The 21,766-nt window shown below is 42.1% G+C and overlaps 1 protein-coding gene across 3 annotated transcripts in view; it reads right to left on the bottom strand.

The window, feature by feature from the left end:
• The window catches only part of TECPR1 (tectonin beta-propeller repeat containing 1), an 82,957-nt gene that overhangs the window by 19,720 nt on the left and 41,471 nt on the right, over positions 1–21,766 (bottom strand). For 2 of the 3 annotated variants that reach the window (XM_073647986.1, XM_073647987.1), the window contains exons 17-19: positions 17,686–17,782; positions 2,351–2,430; positions 1,590–1,658 (exon numbers count right to left, since the gene is read on the bottom strand). In XM_073647986.1, coding sequence (XP_073504087.1) covers positions 1,590–1,658; positions 2,351–2,430; positions 17,686–17,782 — 246 coding nt within the window. The remainder of the gene's footprint in view (positions 1–1,589; positions 1,659–2,350; positions 2,431–17,685; positions 17,783–21,766) is intronic. The other variant, XM_073647988.1, reaches the window with a different exon arrangement.

Genomic DNA, 21,766 nt, shown 5'->3' with positions numbered 1-21,766 from the left:
AATGGCTTAAGACATGCAGCCATGGAAGTCCTTGCAATGCTGATGCACTGACAGAGGGAGCCTTCTCCCTCAGTCAGTCTCTATTGATGACACTATCCAGGGGTTAAGGTAATAGTGTTGTCCTTCAGGGTCTTTCCGATGACCACTGCTGTACAGTAAGAGCATTGGTTACAGGGTTATGCACGGTCATCAAGAGGATGACATAGGCAGGGCACCCCTGGGGGACTTTGTATGGCCAATAGGGTGAAAAAGGAAGCCTTAGCCTTCTGTCTAACAGCCTATAAACTGCAGTCGTGCAACATCTAAGGAGTTATGGCTTTTAGGATGTTCCTTACGAACGCTGCTGTATATTCTCAGCACGGGCACAGGACTCTGCAATGCCACTGGGCACCCAAAATTATTTAATACGGACATCATTTAAAAAGTTGCTGCATCAGCTGCAATGTATCATATATCATAAGTAGGAAAGTGGTTAAAGAATAACGAAACCTTTCATTTTATTTTTATAATTTTGTGTCTCACTAGCTCTGGGAATAAGCTGCTGCGGGAGATTGTTCGGAAAAGCAGAACACACAGAGGAAAAGACAGGAGCTGATCCATGACTGCCATCATCTGTACTCCACATGAGTACGTGCTGATATCAGTGTAGCCGAAGGCAGGGAAATAAGACTGTAGAGATAAAGGGGGGTTGGAAGCCACTTACATACAATTTTTGTTTCAGTAATGAAGCCAAATTCCCTAATATTGTGATCTGCAAAGTTTCATAACTTTTCATAGCGGACAAAATGACAAAAAAAATAAAAATAAAACAAAATTTAGTTTCAGAAAGCAAATGATGACTAAAAGTGATAAAATACTGACTATATTACCCACACACAATTTTTTTTTATTTTATTTAATTTTTTAGGAAAAACTTGAAAACATCCCTTTATGGTAATTATTTTTAAGGGACTCCTTCATACTATATGATGAATACTAAAAACATTCATATAATAATACAAATAATAATATTTATTTATATTAATATTAGTAGTAGTATTTTCATCAATTATATTATTATTATTAATAATAATATTATTAATATAATTGATGACAATACTACTAATATTAACATAAATACTAAAAATTATTATATTTATATTAGTATTGTCATCAATTATTATTAATAATAGTATTAATATAACTTGACAAAAATAATCATAAAGAATAATAATAAAGAATAATAATATTATTTTTATTTATTATTATTAATAAGGTTCTATAATGTGCATGAACTTGACAATATGTAACCATAAACCAATTTTGATATCTGAAGCTAAAAGACAATATTGCTGTAGATCTGACATTTATATACGGACACAGATCATTGCTCGTCATTTACAGGATCACACACTTAATTAGACTAATTAATCATCATCATCAGCAGTTATTGGTTAGTATACTGATGCCGACAAACACTGATTATATTACTGCTGACACGACGACTTTTTTGACTGACAGGACAAAGGTTGCAAAGCCCCATGTTAGGTGTGAGATCAGTGAGGTACACGGTGGCCAAGCGGCTAATCCTCTCTTAGAGGACATTTTACCTCTTGCTCCATGTTATTGGGAAGCCACCAAGAAGCCTAAACAACTGCAATATATTCTTCTTTACACTTCTGTAGATGTATTAATACATTAAAATAAGCAGAAAGGGACAAAAGAGAAAAGCAAAATACGCTGTCAACAATGATACACTTGTATGTAACAGAATGTGGCTCAGTGGTTAGAACTGCTGCCTTGCAGCGGTGAGGTCCTGGGTTCAAGTCCCACCAAGGACAACATCTGTAAGGAGTTTGTATGTTCTCCCCGTGTTTTCGTGGGTTTCCTCCGGTTTCCTCCCATCCTCTAAAGACATACTGATAGGGAATCTAGATTATGAGCCCCAATGGGGACAGAGATGATAATGTCTGTAAAGCGCTGCAGAAAATGATGGCATTTTATAAGTAAATAATAAGAATTATCATTATAAAAGGGGTTATCCTCTACTGGAAATTCCTTATAATTAGGCAGGAAGGTGTCAAAAAAATAAATAAAAGATACCTCCTGGATCAGTGCCGTTCAGCAATGCGCCCCATGGGGGTGTCACATAAATACTGCAGCGGATTGGCTACATTGCTCACGTTATGTGAGCACACAGCTCTGATTATGGAGACATGCCACCACTTTTTTGCTTTTTTTTTTTTTTCCACCTCCCTGGGCCCATTAATAAAAGTTTATCCAGTAGCGGACAACCCTTTTAATATTGTTTTTTTTTACAGTACCCTAAATAAATCATCTACTTTAGCTGAGGTTTTGCTGCCGTGCTTACGCTGGGAAGTCTGCTGCGTACTGCCACCCGTCTCGATCAGTCCCTCCGGAGACATTGAAGTCTACATACCACTCAGAGACCTGGGGAAAACAAAAACGTCAAATGTGCCATGTCAGCCATAAGTCAGGATGCTTTGTAATGTGAACACAGCCTAAGGACTTGTTCAGACAAATGGTTTTAATTTTCATTCCAACGCCTGTCCGTGAGCACAAAAGGACATCGCATGGACTAATTGAGGCCGATGTTATGCATGTACGTGCCTAATTATTTCAAAGGCCACGTAAACCTGAGTTTAGGTAATTAACATGGGGGAACAGAAAATTTTGCAGATTTCAAAAAAAATAAAAAAAATAATAATAATAATATAATAAAAAAATAACGTATGAACACATAAGCAGATTCTCACCATCATGGAACGGCAAGCTATTAACCCTTTAGTGTACAGTGACTGGGCGCTATGACTGTATGGAGCAAGGGTGCCAGCTGTGTTACATGGCCGACGCCGACAGTAACTTGAAGTGATCGGAGCCAGGCTTTCTGTAGACCCCCCACTTTGGCCACGTGAGACCTAATGTGGCCTGGCTTCATAGGAGATTATCAATTTCACAATACACATTAATACCATAGTAGTTTATGTTCCCCAAGGGGACTAATTAAAAAGACGATAAAACACATTTTTATAAAAAAAAATAAAATAATAAGTAAAAATTTAAATCATCCCCCTTTTTGCCTCAAACATAAATAGTGAAACATAAAAACAATAAAAATCCGTAACATATTTGACATTGCCATTATTACATTGTTTGTCCAGTCCAACATGAAAAACTTGGTGTAAGGTCGGTCCTCTTTAAATATGCACTGAAATGTTAATCCTTAGCACTAATCTTACTAGCTGTAAAGCATCGTCCTTTGTGTGCTGTAAAATGCTCTTGTGACTACCATACCTGTTAAAAAGTTGAGCCATTCTCACATGGGCAACAAATAGGTGGTCAACGTCATTATTCAATACTTTTAACTTCCTCCTCCGCCCTCCACTGCCCCCTCCGACCTCCGTCATCTCTGCTGAGGACTTTGCCACACACTTCAAAAACAAGATTGACCAAACAAAGCAAGTCTTTACTGTCCAACCACCACAGCCCCTTTGTCTTCCAGACAATTGCCCTTCCCCCATAATCTCCCTTTACACCATCACTGAAGGAGACCGTACTCATCTCCTCTCCAAATCACACCTCACCACTTGTGCACTTGACCCCATCCCACCTGCTCCCCAAGCTCACCCTCACACTCATCCCACCCCTAACCCATCTCTTCAACCCATCACCAACTTCTGGTACCTTCCCCGCTGCCTTCAAACATGCCACAATCACGCCCATCCTCAAAAAGCCATCCCTCGACCCAACCGCCTTGTCCAGCTACCGCCCCATATTATTGCTCCCATTTGCCTCCAAACTCCTTGAGCAACACGTTCATGCTAAACTTTCCTCTCACCTCTCATCTAACTCTCTCTGTGACAACCGACAATCTGGCTTCCGCCCCCACCATTCCACCGAAACTGCCCTTACCAAAATCACCAATGACCTGCTCACAGCCAAAGCTAACAGACAATTCTCTGTACTCCTTCTTCTTGACCTGTTCTCTGCCTTTCACACAGTTGACCACTGCCTCCTACTACAGATCCTTTCTTCCTCTGGCGTCAAAGCTCTTGCCCTATCTTGGATCTCCTCATACCTTTCTAACCGCACATTTAACCGGACATTTAGCATCTCCCACTCCCACACTACCTCCTCATCCCGCCCCCTCTCTGTTGGAGTCCCTCAAGACTCCATCCTAGGACCCCTAATCTTCTCAATCTAGACCCTTGGCCTGGAACAACTCATAAAATCCCATGGCTTCCAGTACCATCTGTACGCTGATGACACCCAGATCTACCTCTCTGGACCAGATGTCACCTCTCTGCTGTCCAGAATCCCAGCATGTCTATCAGCCATATCCTCCTTCTCCTCTCGCTTCCTCAAGCTCAATGTGGACAAAACTAAACTCATCATCTTTCCCCCATCTCGAATATCTTCCCCACCTGATTTTCTATCACAATAAATTACATCAATCTTTCCCCTGTACCAGAAATCCGCTGCCTTGGAGTAACCCTTGACTCTGCCCTGTCCTTCAAACCCCACATCCAAGCTCTCACCACCTCCTGTCGCCTCCAGCTCAAAAATATTTCCAGAATCCATCCTTTCCTCAATCCTCAATCTACTAAACTGCTTGTGCATGCCCTCATCACCTCCCGCCTGGACTACTGCAACATCCTCCTCTGTGGCCTACCTACAATACAATGCTATATAGTGGTACCGTGCTAGCCAGAAAAATCAATGTAAATACCTTTATGCCCAAAAATGACAAAAGTATTCTCGGAGTGATACCTTTATTGGCTAACCAGAAAAAAAAAAAAAATATATATATATATATATATATATACATACATATACACACACACACAGTACAGACCAAAAGTTTGGACACACCTCATTTAAAGATTTTTCTGTATTTTCATGACTATGAAAATTGTACATTCACACTGAGGGCATCAAAACTATGAATTAACACATGTGGAATTATATACTTAACAAAAAAGTGGGAAACAACTGAAAATATGTTTTATATTCTAGGTTCTTCAAAGTAGCCACCTTTTGCTTTGATGACTGCTTTGCACACTCTTGGCATTCTCTTGATGAGCTTCAAGAGGTAGTCACCGGAAATGGTTTTCACTTCACAGGTGTGCCCTGTCAGGTTTAATAAGTGGGATTTTTTGCCTTATAAATGGGGTTGGGACCATCAGTTGTGTTGTGCAGAAGTCTGGTGGATACACAGCTGATAGTCCTACTGAATAGACTGTTAGAATTTGTATTATGGCAAGAAAAAAGCAGCTAAGTAAAGAAAAACAAGTGTCCATCATTACTTTAAGAAATGAAGGTCAGTCAGTCCGAAAAATTGGGAAAACTTTGACAGTGTCCCCAAGTGCAGTTGCAAAAACCATCAAGTGCTACAAAGAAACTGGCTCACATGAGGACCGCCCCAGGAAAAGAAGACCAAGAGTCACCTCTGCTTCTGAGGATAAGTTTACCAGCCTCAGAAATCGCAGGTTAACAGCAGCTCAGATTAGAGACCAGGTCAATGCCACACAGAGTTCTAGCAGCAGACACATCTCTTCAACAACTGTTAAGAGGAGACTTTGTGCAGCAGGCCTTCATGGTAAAATAGCTGCTAGGAAACCACTGCTAAGGACAGGCAACAAGCAGTAGAGACTTGTTTGGGCTGAAGATTACAAGGAATGGACATTAGACCAGTGGAAATCTGTGCTTAGGTCTGATAAGTCCAAATTTGAGATCTTTGGTTCCAACCACTGTGTCTTTGTGCGACGCAGAAAAGGTGAACGGATGGACTCTACATGTCTGGTTCCCACCGTGAAGCATGGAGGAGGAGGTGTGATGGTCTGGGGGTGCTTTACTGGTGACACTGTTGGGGATTTATTCAAAATTGAAGGCATACTGAACCAGCATGGCTACCACAGCATCTTGCAGCGGCATGCTATTCCATCCGGTTTGCGTTTAGTTGGACCATCATTTATTTTTCAACAGGACAATGACCCCAAACACACCTCCAGGCTGTGTAAGGGCTATTTGACCAAGAAGGAGAGTGATGGGGGGGCTACGCCAGATGACCTGGTCTCCACAGTCACCAGACCTGAACCCAATCGAGATGGTTTGGGGTGAGCTGGACCACAGAGTGAAGGCAAAAGGGCCAACAAGTGCTAAGCATCTCTGGGAACTCCTTCAAGATTGTTGGAAGGCCATTTCTGGTGACTACCTCTTGAAGCTCATCAAGAGAATGCCAAGAGTGTGCAAAGCAGTCATCAAAGCAAAAGGTGGCTACTTTGAAGAACCTAGAATATAAGACATATTTTCAGTTGTTTCACACTTTTTTGTTAAGTATATAATTCCACATGTGTTCATTCATAGTTTTGATGCCTTCAGTGTGAATGTACAATTTTCATAGTCAAGAAAATACAGAAAAATTTTTAAATGAGGTGTGTCCAAACTTTTGGTCTGTACTGTATATGCAAGCTTTCAGAGCACAGAGGCTCCTTCTTCAGACAATATTATAAATGAATTGATAAGACAAGACATAACATTTAAGTAATATCATTTAACCTTGCCATGACCTTGCCTGCTGCCACCTCACCAACACTAGAGCTGCTGCAACCCCCCACCTACTGTCTCCTTCCCCATCATCCTGTAGACTGTAAGCCCACAAGGGCAAGGTCCTCTTCCCTCTGTACCAGTCTATCATTGTTAGTTTGTTTACTGTAAGTGATTTCTGTATTTTGTATGTAACCCCTTCTCATGTACAGCACCATGGAATCAATGGCACTATATAAATAAATATTAATGATAATAATCACATAGTCCACCAATACATCAGGCTGTATGCACATGAGAGCGCCATCTAGTGTCCAGAGAAAGGTCCTACACACCCCACATTGCAGAACATATAAGCGCACACGTACGTCATGAAGAAGAAGGAAGTTCCAGAGGGGAGAAAACTAAAGAAACTTGCGGCTGTTTACATTAAATCAGACGCAAACTGAGGACACCGGTGACATTTAAAATGTATTAAGTGCAGTAACAGGACATTGTGGTGTTTGTTCTCCTCTCCTGTTACCAAGTACTGAACCTCCTCATTTCGTAATTAACAGCGAGTGAAATGCTGCCAATGTGGCCTTCATATTTGCACACTCTTCTGAAACCATTTATCCAAGCACATAAATGTCAACATTTCCCTGTTGTATGGCGGATCTGCCACCGCAGACGCTCTACCCCTATAAACAAACAGTACCCCGTGTGCCACCGTGTGCCTCCTAACCTGCACCAAGACAAAAACTGACGGCGGGGTGACATTGCACCCCCTGTCCTTCATCATAAAATATTTCTCCCACCCAAGATAAATATCAACTGTTCATAGTTTTAAGGTTGAAGACAAGTTGAACTCCATGGAGTTAAGTCTATGTTAATCCAGAAGAAGACAAAACCTCCATGGGGCAGACCCTAATAGCTCCATATTATGGGAAAAATTCCTTCCTGATGCCATATGACAATCAGACTAGTTCCTTGGATTAACGGCGCATCACAGAATCTAGTGCCCATAACCTGTAACATTGTATTTAATCAAGAAAGGCATCCAGGACCCTCTTGAATTTTAGTAGTGAATAAACCATTACAACATCATGCGGCAGAGAGTTCCATAGTCTCACTGCTGTTACAGTAAAGAATCCATAGTCTCACTGCTCTTACAGTAAAAAATCCAGTCTCACTGCTCTTACAGTAAAGAATCCATAGCCTCGCTGCTCGCACGGTAAAGAATCCATAGTCTCACTGCTCTTACAGTAAAGAATCCAAAGTCTCACTGCTCGCACGGTAAAGAATCCATAGTCTCACTGCTCTTACAGTAAAGAATCCATAGTCTCACTGCTCGCACGGTAAAGAATCCATAGTCTCACTGCTCGCACAGTAAAGAATCCATAGTCTCACTGCTCGCACGGTAAAGAATCCATAGTCTCACTGCTCGCACAGTAAATAATCCATAGTCTCACTGCTGTTACAGTAAAGAATCCATAGTCTCACTGCTCGCACAGTAGATAATCCATAGTCTCACTGCTCGCACAGTAAATAATCCATAGTCTCACTGCTCGCACAGTAAATAATCCATAGTCTCACTGCTCGCACAGTAAATAATCCATAGTCTCACTGCTCGCACAGTAAATAATCCATAGTCTCACAGCTCGCACAGTAAATAATTCATAGTCTCACTGCTCGCACAGTAAATAATCCATAGTCTCACTGCTCACACGGTAAAGACTCCATAGTCTCACTGCTCGCACAGTAAAGACTCCATAGTCTCACTGCTCGCACAGTAAAGACTCCATAGTCTCACTGCTCGCACAGTAAAGACTCCATAGTCTCACTGCTCGCACAGTAAAAAATCCAGTCTCACTGCTCTTACAGTAAAGACTCCATTGTCTCACTGCTCGCACAGTAAAAAATCCAGTCTCACTGCTCTTACAGTAAAGAATCCATAGTCTCACTGCTCGCACAGTAAATAATCCATAGTCTCACTGCTCGCACAGTAAATAATCCATAGTCTCACTGCTCGCACAGTAAATAATCCATAGTCTCACTGCTCGCACAGTAAATAATCCATAGTCTCACAGCTCGCACAGTAAATAATTCATAGTCTCACTGCTCGCACAGTAAATAATCCATAGTCTCACTGCTCGCACGGTAAAGACTCCATAGTCTCACTGCTCGCACAGTAAAGACTCCATAGTCTCACTGCTCGCACAGTAAAGACTCCATAGTCTCACTGCTCGCACAGTAAAAAATCCAGTCTCACTGCTCTTACAGTAAAGACTCCATTGTCTCACTGCTCGCACAGTAAAAAATCCAGTCTCACTGCTCTTACAGTAAAGAATCCATAGTCTCACTGCTCGCACGGTAAAGACTCCATAGTCTCACTGCTCGCACAGTAAATAATCCATAGTCTCACTGCTCGCACAGTAAAGAATCCATAGTCTCACTGCTCGCACAGTAAAGAATCCATAGTCTCACTGCTCGCAAGGTAAAGAATCCAGTCTCACTGCTCGCACAGAAGAGAATCCATAGTCTCGCTGCTCGCACAGTAGATAATCCATAGTCTCACTGCTCGCAAGGTAAAGAATCCATAGTCTCACTGCTCGCACAGTAAATAATCCATAGTCTCACTGCTCGCACAGTAAATAATCCATAGTCTCACTGCTCGCACAGTAAATAATCCATAGTCTCACTGCTCGCACAGTAAATAATCCATAGTCTCACAGCTCGCACAGTAAATAATCCATAGTCTCACTGCTCGCACAGTAAATAATCCATAGTCTCACTGCTCGCACAGTAAAGAATCCATAGTCTCACTGCTCGCACAGTAAAGAATCCATAGTCTCACTGCTCGCACAGTAAATAATCCATAGTCTCACTGCTCGCACAGTAAATAATCCATAGTCTCACTGCTCGCACAGTAAATAATCCATAGTCTCACTGCTCGCACAGTAAATAATCCATAGTCTCACTGCTCGCACAGTAAATAATCCATAGTCTCACTGCTCGCACAGTAAATAATCTATAGTCTCACTACTCGCACAGTATATAATCCATAGTCTCACTGCTCGCACAGTAAATAATCTATAGTCTCACTGCTCGCACAGTAAATAATCCATAGTCTCACTACTCGCTCAGTAAATAATCCATAGTCTCACTACTCGCTCAGTAAATAATCCATAGTCTCACTACTCGCACAGTAAATAATCCATAGTCTCACTACTCGCACAGTAAATAATCCATAGTCTCACTACTCGCACAGTAAATAATCCATAGTCTCACTACTCGCACAGTAAATAATCCATAGTCTCACTGCTCGCACAGTAAATAATCCATAGCCTCGCTGCTCGCACAGTAAATAATCCATAGCCTCGCTGCTCGCACAGTAAATAATCCATAGTCTCACTGCTCGCACAGTAAATAATCCATAGCCTCGCTGCTCGCACAGTAAATAATCCATAGCCTCGCTGCTCGCACAGTAAATAATCCATAGCCTCGTTGCTCGCACAGTAAATAATCCATAGTCTCACTGCTCGCACAGTAAAGAATCCATAGTCTCACTGCTCGCACAGTAAATAATCTATAGTCTCACTACTCGCACAGTAAATAATCCAGTCTCACTGCTCGCACAGTAAAGAATCCATAGTCTCACTGCTCGCACAGTAAATAATCCATAGTCTCACTGCTCGCACAGTAAATAATCCATAGTCTCACTGCTCGTACAGTAAATAATCCATAGTCTCACTGCTCGCACAGTAAATAATCCATAGCCTCATTGCTCGCACAGTAAATAATCCATAGCCTCGCTGCTCGCACAGTAAATAATCCATAGCCTCGTTGCTCGCACAGTAAATAATCCATAGTCTCACTGCTCGCACAGTAAAGAATCCATAGTCTCACTGCTCGCACAGTAAATAATCCATAGTCTCACTGCTCGCAAGGTAAAGAATCCAGTCTCACTGCTCGAACAGAAGAGAATCCATAGTCTCGCTGCTCGCACAGTAGATAATCCATAGTCTCACTGCTCGCAAGGTAAAGAATCCATAGTCTCACTGCTCGCACAGTAAAGAATCCATAGTCTCACTGCTCGCACAGTAAATAATCCATAGTCTCACTGCTCGCACAGTAAATAATCCATAGTCTCACTGCTCGCACAGTAAATAATCCATAGTCTCACAGCTCGCACAGTAAATAATCCATAGTCTCACTGCTCGCACAGTAAATAATCCATAGTCTCACTGCTCGCACAGTAAAGAATCCAGTCTCACTGCTCGCACAGTAAAGAATCCATAGTCTCACTGCTCGCACAGTAAATAATCCATAGTCTCACTGCTCGCACAGTAAATAATCCATAGTCTCACTACTCGCACAGTAAATATTCCATAGTCTCACTGCTCTTACAGTAAAGAATCCATAGTCTCACTGCTCTTACAGTAAAAAATCCAGTCTCACTGCTCTTACAGTAAAGAATCCATAGCCTCGCTGCTCGCACGGTAAAGAATCCATAGTCTCGCTGCTCTTACAGTAAAGAATCCAAAGTCTCACTGCTCGCACGGTAAAGAATCCATAGTCTCACTGCTCTTACAGTAAAGAATCCATAGTCTCACTGCTCGCACGGTAAAGAATCCATAGTCTCACTGCTCGCACAGTAAAGAATCCATAGTCTCACTGCTCGCACGGTAAAGAATCCATAGTCTCACTGCTCGCACAGTAAATAATCCATAGTCTCACTGCTGTTACAGTAAAGAATCCATAGTCTCACTGCTCACACAGTAGATAATCCATAGTCTCACTGCTCGCACAGTAAATAATCCATAGTCTCACTGCTCGCACAGTAAATAATCCATAGTCTCACTGCTCGCACAGTAAATAATCCATAGTCTCACTGCTCGCACAGTAAATAATCCATAGTCTCACTGCTCGCACAGTAAATAATCCATAGTCTCACAGCTCGCACAGTAAATAATTCATAGTCTCACTGCTCGCACGGTAAATAATCCATAGTCTCACTGCTCGCACGGTAAAGACTCCATAGTCTCACTGCTCGCACAGTAAAGACTCCATAGTCTCACTGCTCGCACAGTAAAGACTCCATAGTCTCACTGCTCGCACAGTAAAGACTCCATAGTCTCACTGCTCGCACAGTAAAAAATCCAGTCTCACTGCTCTTACAGTAAAGACTCCATTGTCTCACTGCTCGCACAGTAAAAAATCCAGTCTCACTGCTCTTACAGTAAAGAATCCATAGTCTCACTGCTCGCACAGTAAATAATCCATAGTCTCACTGCTCGCACAGTAAATAATCCATAGTCTCACTGCTCGCACAGTAAATAATCCATAGTCTCACAGCTCGCACAGTAAATAATTCATAGTCTCACTGCTCGCACAGTAAATAATCCATAGTCTCACTGCTCGCACGGTAAAGACTCCATAGTCTCACTGCTCGCACAGTAAAGACTCCATAGTCTCACTGCTCGCACAGTAAAGACTCCATAGTCTCACTGCTCGCACAGTAAAGACTCCATAGTCTCACTGCTCGCACAGTAAAAAATCCAGTCTCACTGCTCTTACAGTAAAGACTCCATTGTCTCACTGCTCGCACAGTAAAAAATCCAGTCTCACTGCTCTTACAGTAAAGAATCCATAGTCTCACTGCTCGCACGGTAAAGACTCCATAGTCTCACTGCTCGCACAGTAAATAATCCATAGTCTCACTGCTCGCACAGTAAAGAATCCATAGTCTCACTGCTCGCACAGTAAAGAATCCATAGTCTCACTGCTCGCAAGGTAAAGAATCCAGTCTCACTGCTCGCACAGAAGAGAATCCATAGTCTCGCTGCTCGCACAGTAGATAATCCATAGTCTCACTGCTCGCAAGGTAAAGAATCCATAGTCTCACTGCTCGCACAGTAAATAATCCATAGTCTCACTGCTCGCACAGTAAATAATCCATAGTCTCACTGCTCGCACAGTAAATAATCCATAGTCTCACTGCTCGCACAGTAAATAATCCATAGTCTCACAGCTCGCACAGTAAATAATCCATAGTCTCACTGCTCGCACAGTAAATAATCCATAGTCTCACTGCTCGCACAGTAAAGAATCCATAGTCTCACTGCTCGCACAGTAAAGAATCCATAGTCTCACTGCTCGCACAGTAAATAATCCATAGTCTCACTGCTCGCACAGTAAATAATCCATAGTCTCACTGCTCGCACAGTAAATAATCCATAGTCTCACTGCTCGCACAGTAAATAATCCATAGTCTCACTGCTCGCACAGTAAATAATCTATAGTCTCACTACTCGCACAGTATATAATCCATAGTCTCACTGCTCGCACAGTAAATAATCTATAGTCTCACTGCTCGCACAGTAAATAATCCATAGTCTCACTACTCGCTCAGTAAATAATCCATAGTCTCACTACTCGCTCAGTAAATAATCCATAGTCTCACTACTCGCACAGTAAATAATCCATAGTCTCACTACTCGCACAGTAAATAATCCATAGTCTCACTACTCGCACAGTAAATAATCCATAGTCTCACTGCTCGCACAGTAAATAATCCATAGTCTCACTGCTCGCACAGTAAATAATCCATAGTCTCACTGCTCGCACAGTAAATAATCCATAGTCTCACTGCTCGCACAGTAAATAATCCATAGTCTCACAGCTCGCACAGTAAATAATCCATAGTCTCACTGCTCGCACAGTAAATAATCCATAGTCTCACTGCTCGCACAGTAAAGAATCCATAGTCTCACTGCTCGCACAGTAAAGAATCCATAGTCTCACTGCTCGCACAGTAAATAATCCATAGTCTCACTGCTCGCACAGTAAATAATCCATAGTCTCACTGCTCGCACAGTAAATAATCCATAGTCTCACTGCTCGCACAGTAAATAATCCATAGTCTCACTGCTCGCACAGTAAATAATCTATAGTCTCACTACTCGCACAGTAAATAATCCATAGTCTCACTGCTCGCACAGTAAATAATCTATAGTCTCACTGCTCGCACAGTAAATAATCCATAGTCTCACTACTCGCTCAGTAAATAATCCATAGTCTCACTACTCGCTCAGTAAATAATCCATAGTCTCACTACTCGCACAGTAAATAATCCATAGTCTCACTACTCGCACAGTAAATAATCCATAGTCTCACTACTCGCACAGTAAATAATCCATAGTCTCACTACTCGCACAGTAAATAATCCATAGTCTCGCTGCTCGCACAGTAAATAATCCATAGCCTCGCTGCTCGCACAGTAAATAATCCATAGCCTCGCTGCTCGCACAGTAAATAATCCATAGTCTCACTGCTCGCACAGTAAATAATCCATAGCCTCGCTGCTCGCACAGTAAATAATCCATAGCCTCGCTGCTCGCACAGTAAATAATCCATAGCCTCGTTGCTCGCACAGTAAATAATCCATAGTCTCACTGCTCGCAAGGTAAAGAATCCATAGTCTCACTGCTCGCACAGTAAATAATCTATAGTCTCGCTGCTCGCACAGTAAATAATCCATAGCCTCGTTGCTCGCACAGTAAATAATCCAGTCTCACTGCTCGCACAGTAAAGAATCCATAGTCTCACTGCTCGCACAGTAAATAATCCATAGTCTCACTGCTTGCACAGTAAAGAATCCATAGTCTCACTGCTCGCACAGTAAATAATCCATAGTCTCACTGCTCGCACAGTAAATAATCCATAGTCTCACTGCTCGCAAGGTAAAGAATCCAGTCTCACTGCTCGCACAGAAGAGTATCCATAGTCTCGCTGCTCGCACAGTAGATAATCCATAGTCTCACTGCTCGCAAGGTAAAGAATCCATAGTCTCACTGCTCGCACAGTAAATAATCCATAGTCTCACTGCTCGCACAGTAAATAATCCATAGTCTCACAGCTCGCACAGTAAATAATCCATAGTCTCACTGCTCGCACAGTAAAGACTCCATAGTCTCACTGCTCGCACAGTAAAGACTCCATAGTCTCACTGCTCGCACAGTAAAGACTCCATAGTCTCACTGCTCGCACAGTAAAAAATCCAGTCTCACTGCTCTTACAGTAAAGACTCCATAGTCTCACTGCTCGCACAGTAAAAAATCCAGTCTCACTGCTCTTACAGTAAAGAATCCATAGTCTCACTGCTCGCACGGTAAAGACTCCATAGTCTCACTGCTCGCACAGTAAATAATCCATAGTCTCACTGCTCGCACAGTAAAGAATCCATAGTCTCACTGCTCGCACAGTAAATAATCCATAGTCTCACTGCTCGCAAGGTAAAGAATCCAGTCTCACTGCTCGCACAGAAGAGAATCCATAGTCTCACTGCTCGCACAGTAAATAATCCATAGTCTCACTGCTCGCACAGTAAATAATCCATAGTCTCACAGCTCGCACAGTAAATAATCCATAGTCTCACTGCTCGCACAGTAAATAATCCATAGTCTCACTGCTCGCACAGTAAATAATCCATAGCCTCGCTGCTCGCACAGTAAATAATCCATAGCCTCGCTGCTCGCACAGTAAATAATCCATAGCCTCGTTGCTCGCACAGTAAATAATCCATAGTCTCACTGCTCGCAAGGTAAAGAATCCATAGTCTCACTGCTCGCACAGTAAATAATCTATAGTCTCGCTGCTCGCACAGTAAATAATCCATAGCCTCGTTGCTCGCACAGTAAAAAATCCAGTCTCACTGCTCTTACAGTAAAGAATCCATAGTCTCACTGCTCGCACAGTAAATAATCCATAGTCTCACTGCTTGCACAGTAAAGAATCCATAGTCTCACTGCTCGCACAGTAAATAATCCATAGTCTCACTGCTCGCACAGTAAATAATCCATAGTCTCACTGCTCGCAAGGTAAAGAATCCAGTCTCACTGCTCGCACAGAAGAGTATCCATAGTCTCGCTGCTCGCACAGTAGATAATCCATAGTCTCACTGCTCGCAAGGTAAAGAATCCATAGTCTCACTGCTCGCACAGTAAATAATCCATAGTCTCACTGCTCGCACAGTAAATAATCCATAGTCTCACAGCTCGCACAGTAAATAATCCATAGTCTCACTGCTCGCACAGTAAAGACTCCATAGTCTCACTGCTCGCACAGTAAAGACTCCATAGTCTCACTGCTCGCACAGTAAAGACTCCATAGTCTCACTGCTCGCACAGTAAAGACTCCATAGTCTCACTGCTCTTACAGTAAAGACTCCATAGTCTCACTGCTCGCACAGTAAAAAATCCAGTCTCACTGCTCTTACAGTAAAGAATCCATAGTCTCACTGCTCGCACGGTAAAGACTCCATAGTCTCACTGCTCGCACAGTAAATAATCCATAGTCTCACTGCTCGCACAGTAAAGAATCCATAGTCTCACTGCTCGCACAGTAAATAATCCATAGTCTCACTGCTCGCAAGGTAAAGAATCCAGTCTCACTGCTCGCACAGAAGAGAATCCATAGTCTCACTGCTCGCACAGTAAATAATCCATAGTCTCACTGCTCGCACAGTAAATAATCCATAGTCTCACAGCTCGCACAGTAAATAATCCATAGTCTCACTGCTCGCACAGTAAATAATCCATAGTCTCACTGCTCGCACAGTAAAGAATCCATAGTCTCACTGCTCGCACAGTAAAGAATCCATAGTCTCACTGCTCGCACAGTAAATAATCCATAGTCTCACTGCTCGCACAGTAAATAATCCATAGTCTCACTGCTCGCACAGTAAATAATCCATAGTCTCACTGCTCGCACAGTAAATAATCCATAGTCTCACTGCTCGCACAGTAAATAATCTATAGTCTCACTACTCGCACAGTAAATAATCCATAGTCTCACTACTCGCACAGTAAATAATCCATAGTCTCACTACTCGCACAGTAAATAATCCATAGTCTCACTACTCGCACAGTAAATAATCCATAGTCTCACTGCTCGCACAGTAAATAATCCATAGCCTCGCTGCTCGCACAGTAAATAATCCATAGCCTCGCTGCTCGCACAGTAAATAATCCATAGTCTCACTGCTCGCACAGTAAATAATCCATAGCCTCGCTGCTCGCACAGTAAATAATCCATAGCCTCGCTGCTCGCACAGTAAATAATCCATAGCCTCGTTGCTCGCACAGTAAATAATCCATAGTCTCACTGCTCGCACAGTAAAGAATCCATAGTCTCACTGCTCGCACAGTAAATAATCTATAGTCTCACTACTCGCACAGTAAATAATCCAGTCTCACTGCTCGCACAGTAAAGAATCCATAGTCTCACTGCTCGCACAGTAAATAATCCATAGTCTCACTGCTCGCACAGTAAATAATCCATAGTCTCACTGCTCGCACAGTAAATCTATAGTCTCACTACTCGCACAGTAAATAATCCATAGTCTCACTACTCGCACAGTAAATAATCCATAGTCTCACTGCTCGCACAGTAAATAATCCATAGCCTCGCTGCTCGCACAGTAAATAATCCATAGTCTCACTGCTCGCACAGTAAATAATCCATAGTCTCACTACTCGCACAGTAAATAATCCATAGTCTCACTGCTCGCACAGTAAATAATCCATAGTCTCACTACTCGCACAGTAAATAATCCATAGTCTCACTACTTGCACAGTAAATAATCCATAGTCTCACTGCTCGCACAGTATATAATCCATAGTCTCACTGCTCGCACAGTAAATAATCCATAGCCTCGCTGCTCGCACAGTAAATAATCCATAGTCTCACTACTCGCACAGTAAATAATCCATAGTCTCACTACTCGCACAGTAAAAATCTATAGTCTCACTGCTCGCACAGTAAAGAATCCATAGTCTCACTGCTCGCACAATAAAGAATTTGCGTCTGTGTTTATGATTAAACCTTCTTTTCCTAGACCTAGAGGATGCCCCATTGTCCCTGTTGTAGGCCTAAGTGTTAAAAGATCAGTGTTAACGTAGAAAACAGAGTTTGAGCCTTTTGGAGAAAGTTTACACCAGGAAGATTTCCCTCACTGGAAGCTTCATGGCCGAGCAGCTACACGGCAGCCTTACATCACCAAGCACAATGCCAAGCTATTACAATATTTTATAATGCAGGACGCCAGAAGTAAAAGCATCACATGGGAAACGCCAGTATTTGGGCTGCCAGTCTTACCCAGGACCACTGCGGTGATGGAGGCTTCATGTTGGTCTTCGTACACTCCTGTAATCCGCTGGCATCACTCCACATGTATCTGTCAGTTAATAGTCCCCTGCAAGACAAATTTACAATGAAAGCGCTATTCTCAAAATATTATGTTAGCCCCCATCTTTGGGATAGGAGAAGCTAAGTGATTGCTGGGGGTCTGAACCTGGCAAACCCCTGAGATTACTAGATGGGGGCCTCTGCACACGCTCGACCTCCGCTCCATTCATTGTCTAGGAGACTACTGGAAATAGTGGTGTCTCCGGCAGTCCCATAGACAATGACTGGAGCAGAGGATGGGCAGGACCCCCGCTGATCAGCCAGCTATCCTATATCCACTTTATGGGGGATAACTTTAGGAATACTCATTTATGTAACAGAATTTTCAGACTAACCTCTTGACAACCAGTCCCGTTTGACAAAAAAACAAGTATTTTTTTTCATTCTTGCATTCAAAAACCCTTAACTTTTTTGTTTATCCAGTGTCATAGCTGTATAAGGGCTTTTTTTGTATTTTTTAATACATTTTTATTTAACTTTTTCATAATTAAAACATGTTTGATAGAAAAAAAAGCTACATTAAATGGTAAGTACTTTTTAAAAAAAAAAAAGACGTTTATTTTTATGAAACTTTATTGAATTTTATTTTAACTTTACTTTTCTTGTCCAACTTGGGACTTGAACCAACAATCAAGTTAAAAAAAAATTCTAAATAATTTGGTAGTGGACAGATGGAAAAGATAAAGGATCTGATATTATTTGATGACCGCACAGTAGTTTTAGGTAATCTCGCCATCCAACAGAATGATGAACAGGGAGCAGAAAACTTATATTATTTCTGAATCAGTGCTGCCCTCTAGTGCTGACCAAGTGTATTAACCTTCAGTTCGTCACGCCAAAATGACATGATTAGTCACGTGGAACCCCACTTTTCATATATAAAAAATAAACAATATTTATTAAAGAAGAATTTTTACTTTATTTAGAAACTTCAGGTACAACATTTTAGCTAAACAATAATATAAAATTTTTAATAGACAAAATTAAAACATCTCCTTATGTACTATGACAAAACGAGTTATTTTTTGGCACAAGAACACATATATCTTCTTTTTGTTAGAACTCTCCTGTTAGGTTTTTTTAGTTTGCTGGTCACATGACCATTTTTGCCTATTTAATCCGGCTCCGCCCTCCTGGCCTTGCTGGACTTCATTGTATTTACTACTCTTGAGCTAGCTTGGTGCTCTGTTGCCGTTCTCTGTTAGTTTTGCTAGGTCTTCTGACCTCTATGCTTTTTGTTGTGTGTTTGTCTTTGACTGCTACTATTTCTGCTAGGAGGTGTTCAACTTACCCCAGTCCCTAGTTCTTGTAGGGATCCCTCCCTCACATCTATAGGTCTTCGTACAGACTAGCCGAGGACTTTAGCGGGTCTGATCGCAGGATCAGGTTCCCCGTTACATCGTAGGGTTATAGTTTAGTTCTATTGTAGGGACAGTTCTCCTGTCTTTCCTTAGTCCCTGCAGCAGATCATAACAGTAAGTCCAGCCCTAAAAGAAAAAAAAAAAAAATTTTCTCTAAGGAAAGACCTCCAGTTTTCCATCATGGTCTCGGTTCAAGATTTGGCTCAACGCTTGCAGGGACTCTCTCTGGAGGTGGCCGAGCTCCAGCAACACGTGAGTAGCTGTTCTGGAGCACATTTTGTGGAACCAAAGGTACGTCTGCCTGATCTATTTTTTGGCGAACAACAAGATTTTTTTTCTTTTAAAAATGCTTGTTTATTGTATTTTCGTTTGAGACCCGGATCCTCTGGTGATGAATCACAGCGCATAGGGTTCATAATGTCACTTTTGCGCAAAGATCCTCAGGGATGGGCCTTCTCTCTCCAACCTAGTGATCCGTGCTTTAGATCAGTGGATAGTTTTTTTTCTGCTTTGGGTTTGTTGTACAATGATCCTGATCGTGTCTCATCTGCTGAGTCTGAATTGAGACGTTTGAGGCAGGGATCAGGTAATGTGGAAAAATATTGTTCTCACTTCCGTCGGTGGTCTGCCCAGGTGGGGTGGAACGATTCAGCTTTGAAAAGCTTGTTTCTTGCAGGGCTAGGTGAAAGGGTTAAGGATTTACTGATTGCTTATCCCACACCTGGAAACTTGCAGGAGGCAATGCAATTAGCTATACGGGTGGACAGGAGACTGCGTGCAAGGGTTAATGAGAGCAAATCCTCTGCTATGTCAGCTCCGAGTCCTGAGAGGGTCTGTGCTGACAATGGAGAGCCGATGGAGATTGGGGCGATGACACCCCGCTCTCAGGAAAAAGACCGCAGGCTTTCTGAAGGCTTGTGCTTCTATTGCGGAAATTCTGGTCATTTTATTAAGAACTGTGTGCTTCGTATGAAGAAAGAAAAAAAAATGGTCAGTTATGCCCGTATAGCCTGTTTAAATTCTAAGGGAGTATTCCTATCTGCCACTACTGCTGCTCAGGATGAATTAATTGAATTTCGGGTATTTGTGGATTGTGGTTCTACTCTGAATGTGATTGATGGGGGATTCTTGGAAAAACTTAGATTAGAACCTAAACCTTTGTCATCCCCTATTGCTGTGGTTTCTGTTGATGGCTCTCCCTTGAAGAGTGTTACTCATAAGGTCTGTGAATTTCCCCTCACTATTAATGGTATTCACCAAGAAAATTTGGATTTGGTGGTATTGGATAATTTGCCTTCTCCAGTAATATTGGGGTTACCCTGGTTAAAATTTCACAATCCTGTACTGGATTGGTCTACCAATGAAATTAAGTCCTGGAGCCCTAAGTGTTATGACAAGTGTTGTAACGGGCGCATTGCTGCTGTGGAAAAAGGGGAATTACCTGTACCTATTCAGGATTTTTGGAGAGTTTTTTCTGAGGAGGAGTCACAAATTTTGCCTCCCCATAGAGACTATGATTGTACCATTGAATTTGTCCCTGGAGCGACTCTTCCTAAAAGTCGTTTATTTAACCTTACTATTCCTGAGAGAAAGGCTTTGGAGGAATACATACAGACGAGCTTGGCCGCCGGTCACATTAGGCCTTCCAAGTCTCCTGTGGCTGTTGGATTTTTTTTTGTAAAAAAAAAGATGGCGGTTTACGTCCTTGTCTGGACTTTCGTGAGATTAATAAAATTACTGTACGCAATCCTTACCCACTGCCATTGATTCCTGATTTATTTAACCAGTTAGTGGGGGCCAAGTGGTTCTCTAAAATTGATCTCCGGGGGGCATACAATTTGTTGCGCATGAAGGAGGGTGATGAATGGAAGACTGCTTTTAACACTCCTGTGGGTCATTTTGAGAATCTGGTGATGCCTTTTGGTCTTACCAATGCTCCAGCATTTTTTCAGAATCTGATTAATGACATCCTTAGACCTTTGATCAGCAAAAATGTGGTTGTGTATTTGGATGACATTCTGATTTATTCGCCGGATCTGGAGTCTCATTGGCGGAGCGTACGTGAGGTATTACAGTTATTAATGGACAATTCGCTTTTTGCTAAGCTGGAGAAATGTGAGTTCGCTGTACAGAGAATTAGTTTTTTGGGCTACATTATCTCCAGTGAAGGTTTTGAGATGGACCCGGTTAAAGTTCAGGCGGTTCAGGAATGGCTTAGGCCTATTGGTTTGAAATCGATACAGAGGTTTTTGGGTTTCGCCAATTATTACAGAAAATTCATAAAAAAAATTTCTATTATTGTCAAACCTCTGACCGATCTCACCAGGAAAGGTGCTGATGCGGTTCAGTGGTCTTCTGAGGCCATTGAAGCTTTTGTGTATCTCAAGGCGAGGTTCACCTCTGCTCCCATCCTTATGCAGCCTGATGTTACTAAGCCGTTTTTGGTTGAGGTTGATGCTTCTTCGGTGGGGGTCGGTGCGGTGTTGTCTCAGGAAAACAAGGATGGAGTACATCCCTGTGCCTTTTTTTCAAAAAAATTTTCTGAGACTGAACTTAATTACGATATTGGTAATCGGGAATTGCTGGCTATTAAACTCGCATTTGAACACTGGCGTCACCTCTTGGAAGGT

Source organism: Phyllobates terribilis, unplaced genomic scaffold (genome assembly GCF_046119375.1).
Source record: "Phyllobates terribilis strain yellow unplaced genomic scaffold, ASM4611937v1 Scaffold_9__5_contigs__length_417890890, whole genome shotgun sequence".
NCBI lineage: Eukaryota > Metazoa > Chordata > Amphibia > Anura > Dendrobatidae > Phyllobates > Phyllobates terribilis.
This window is presented reverse-complemented; position numbering and strand designations above follow the sequence as displayed.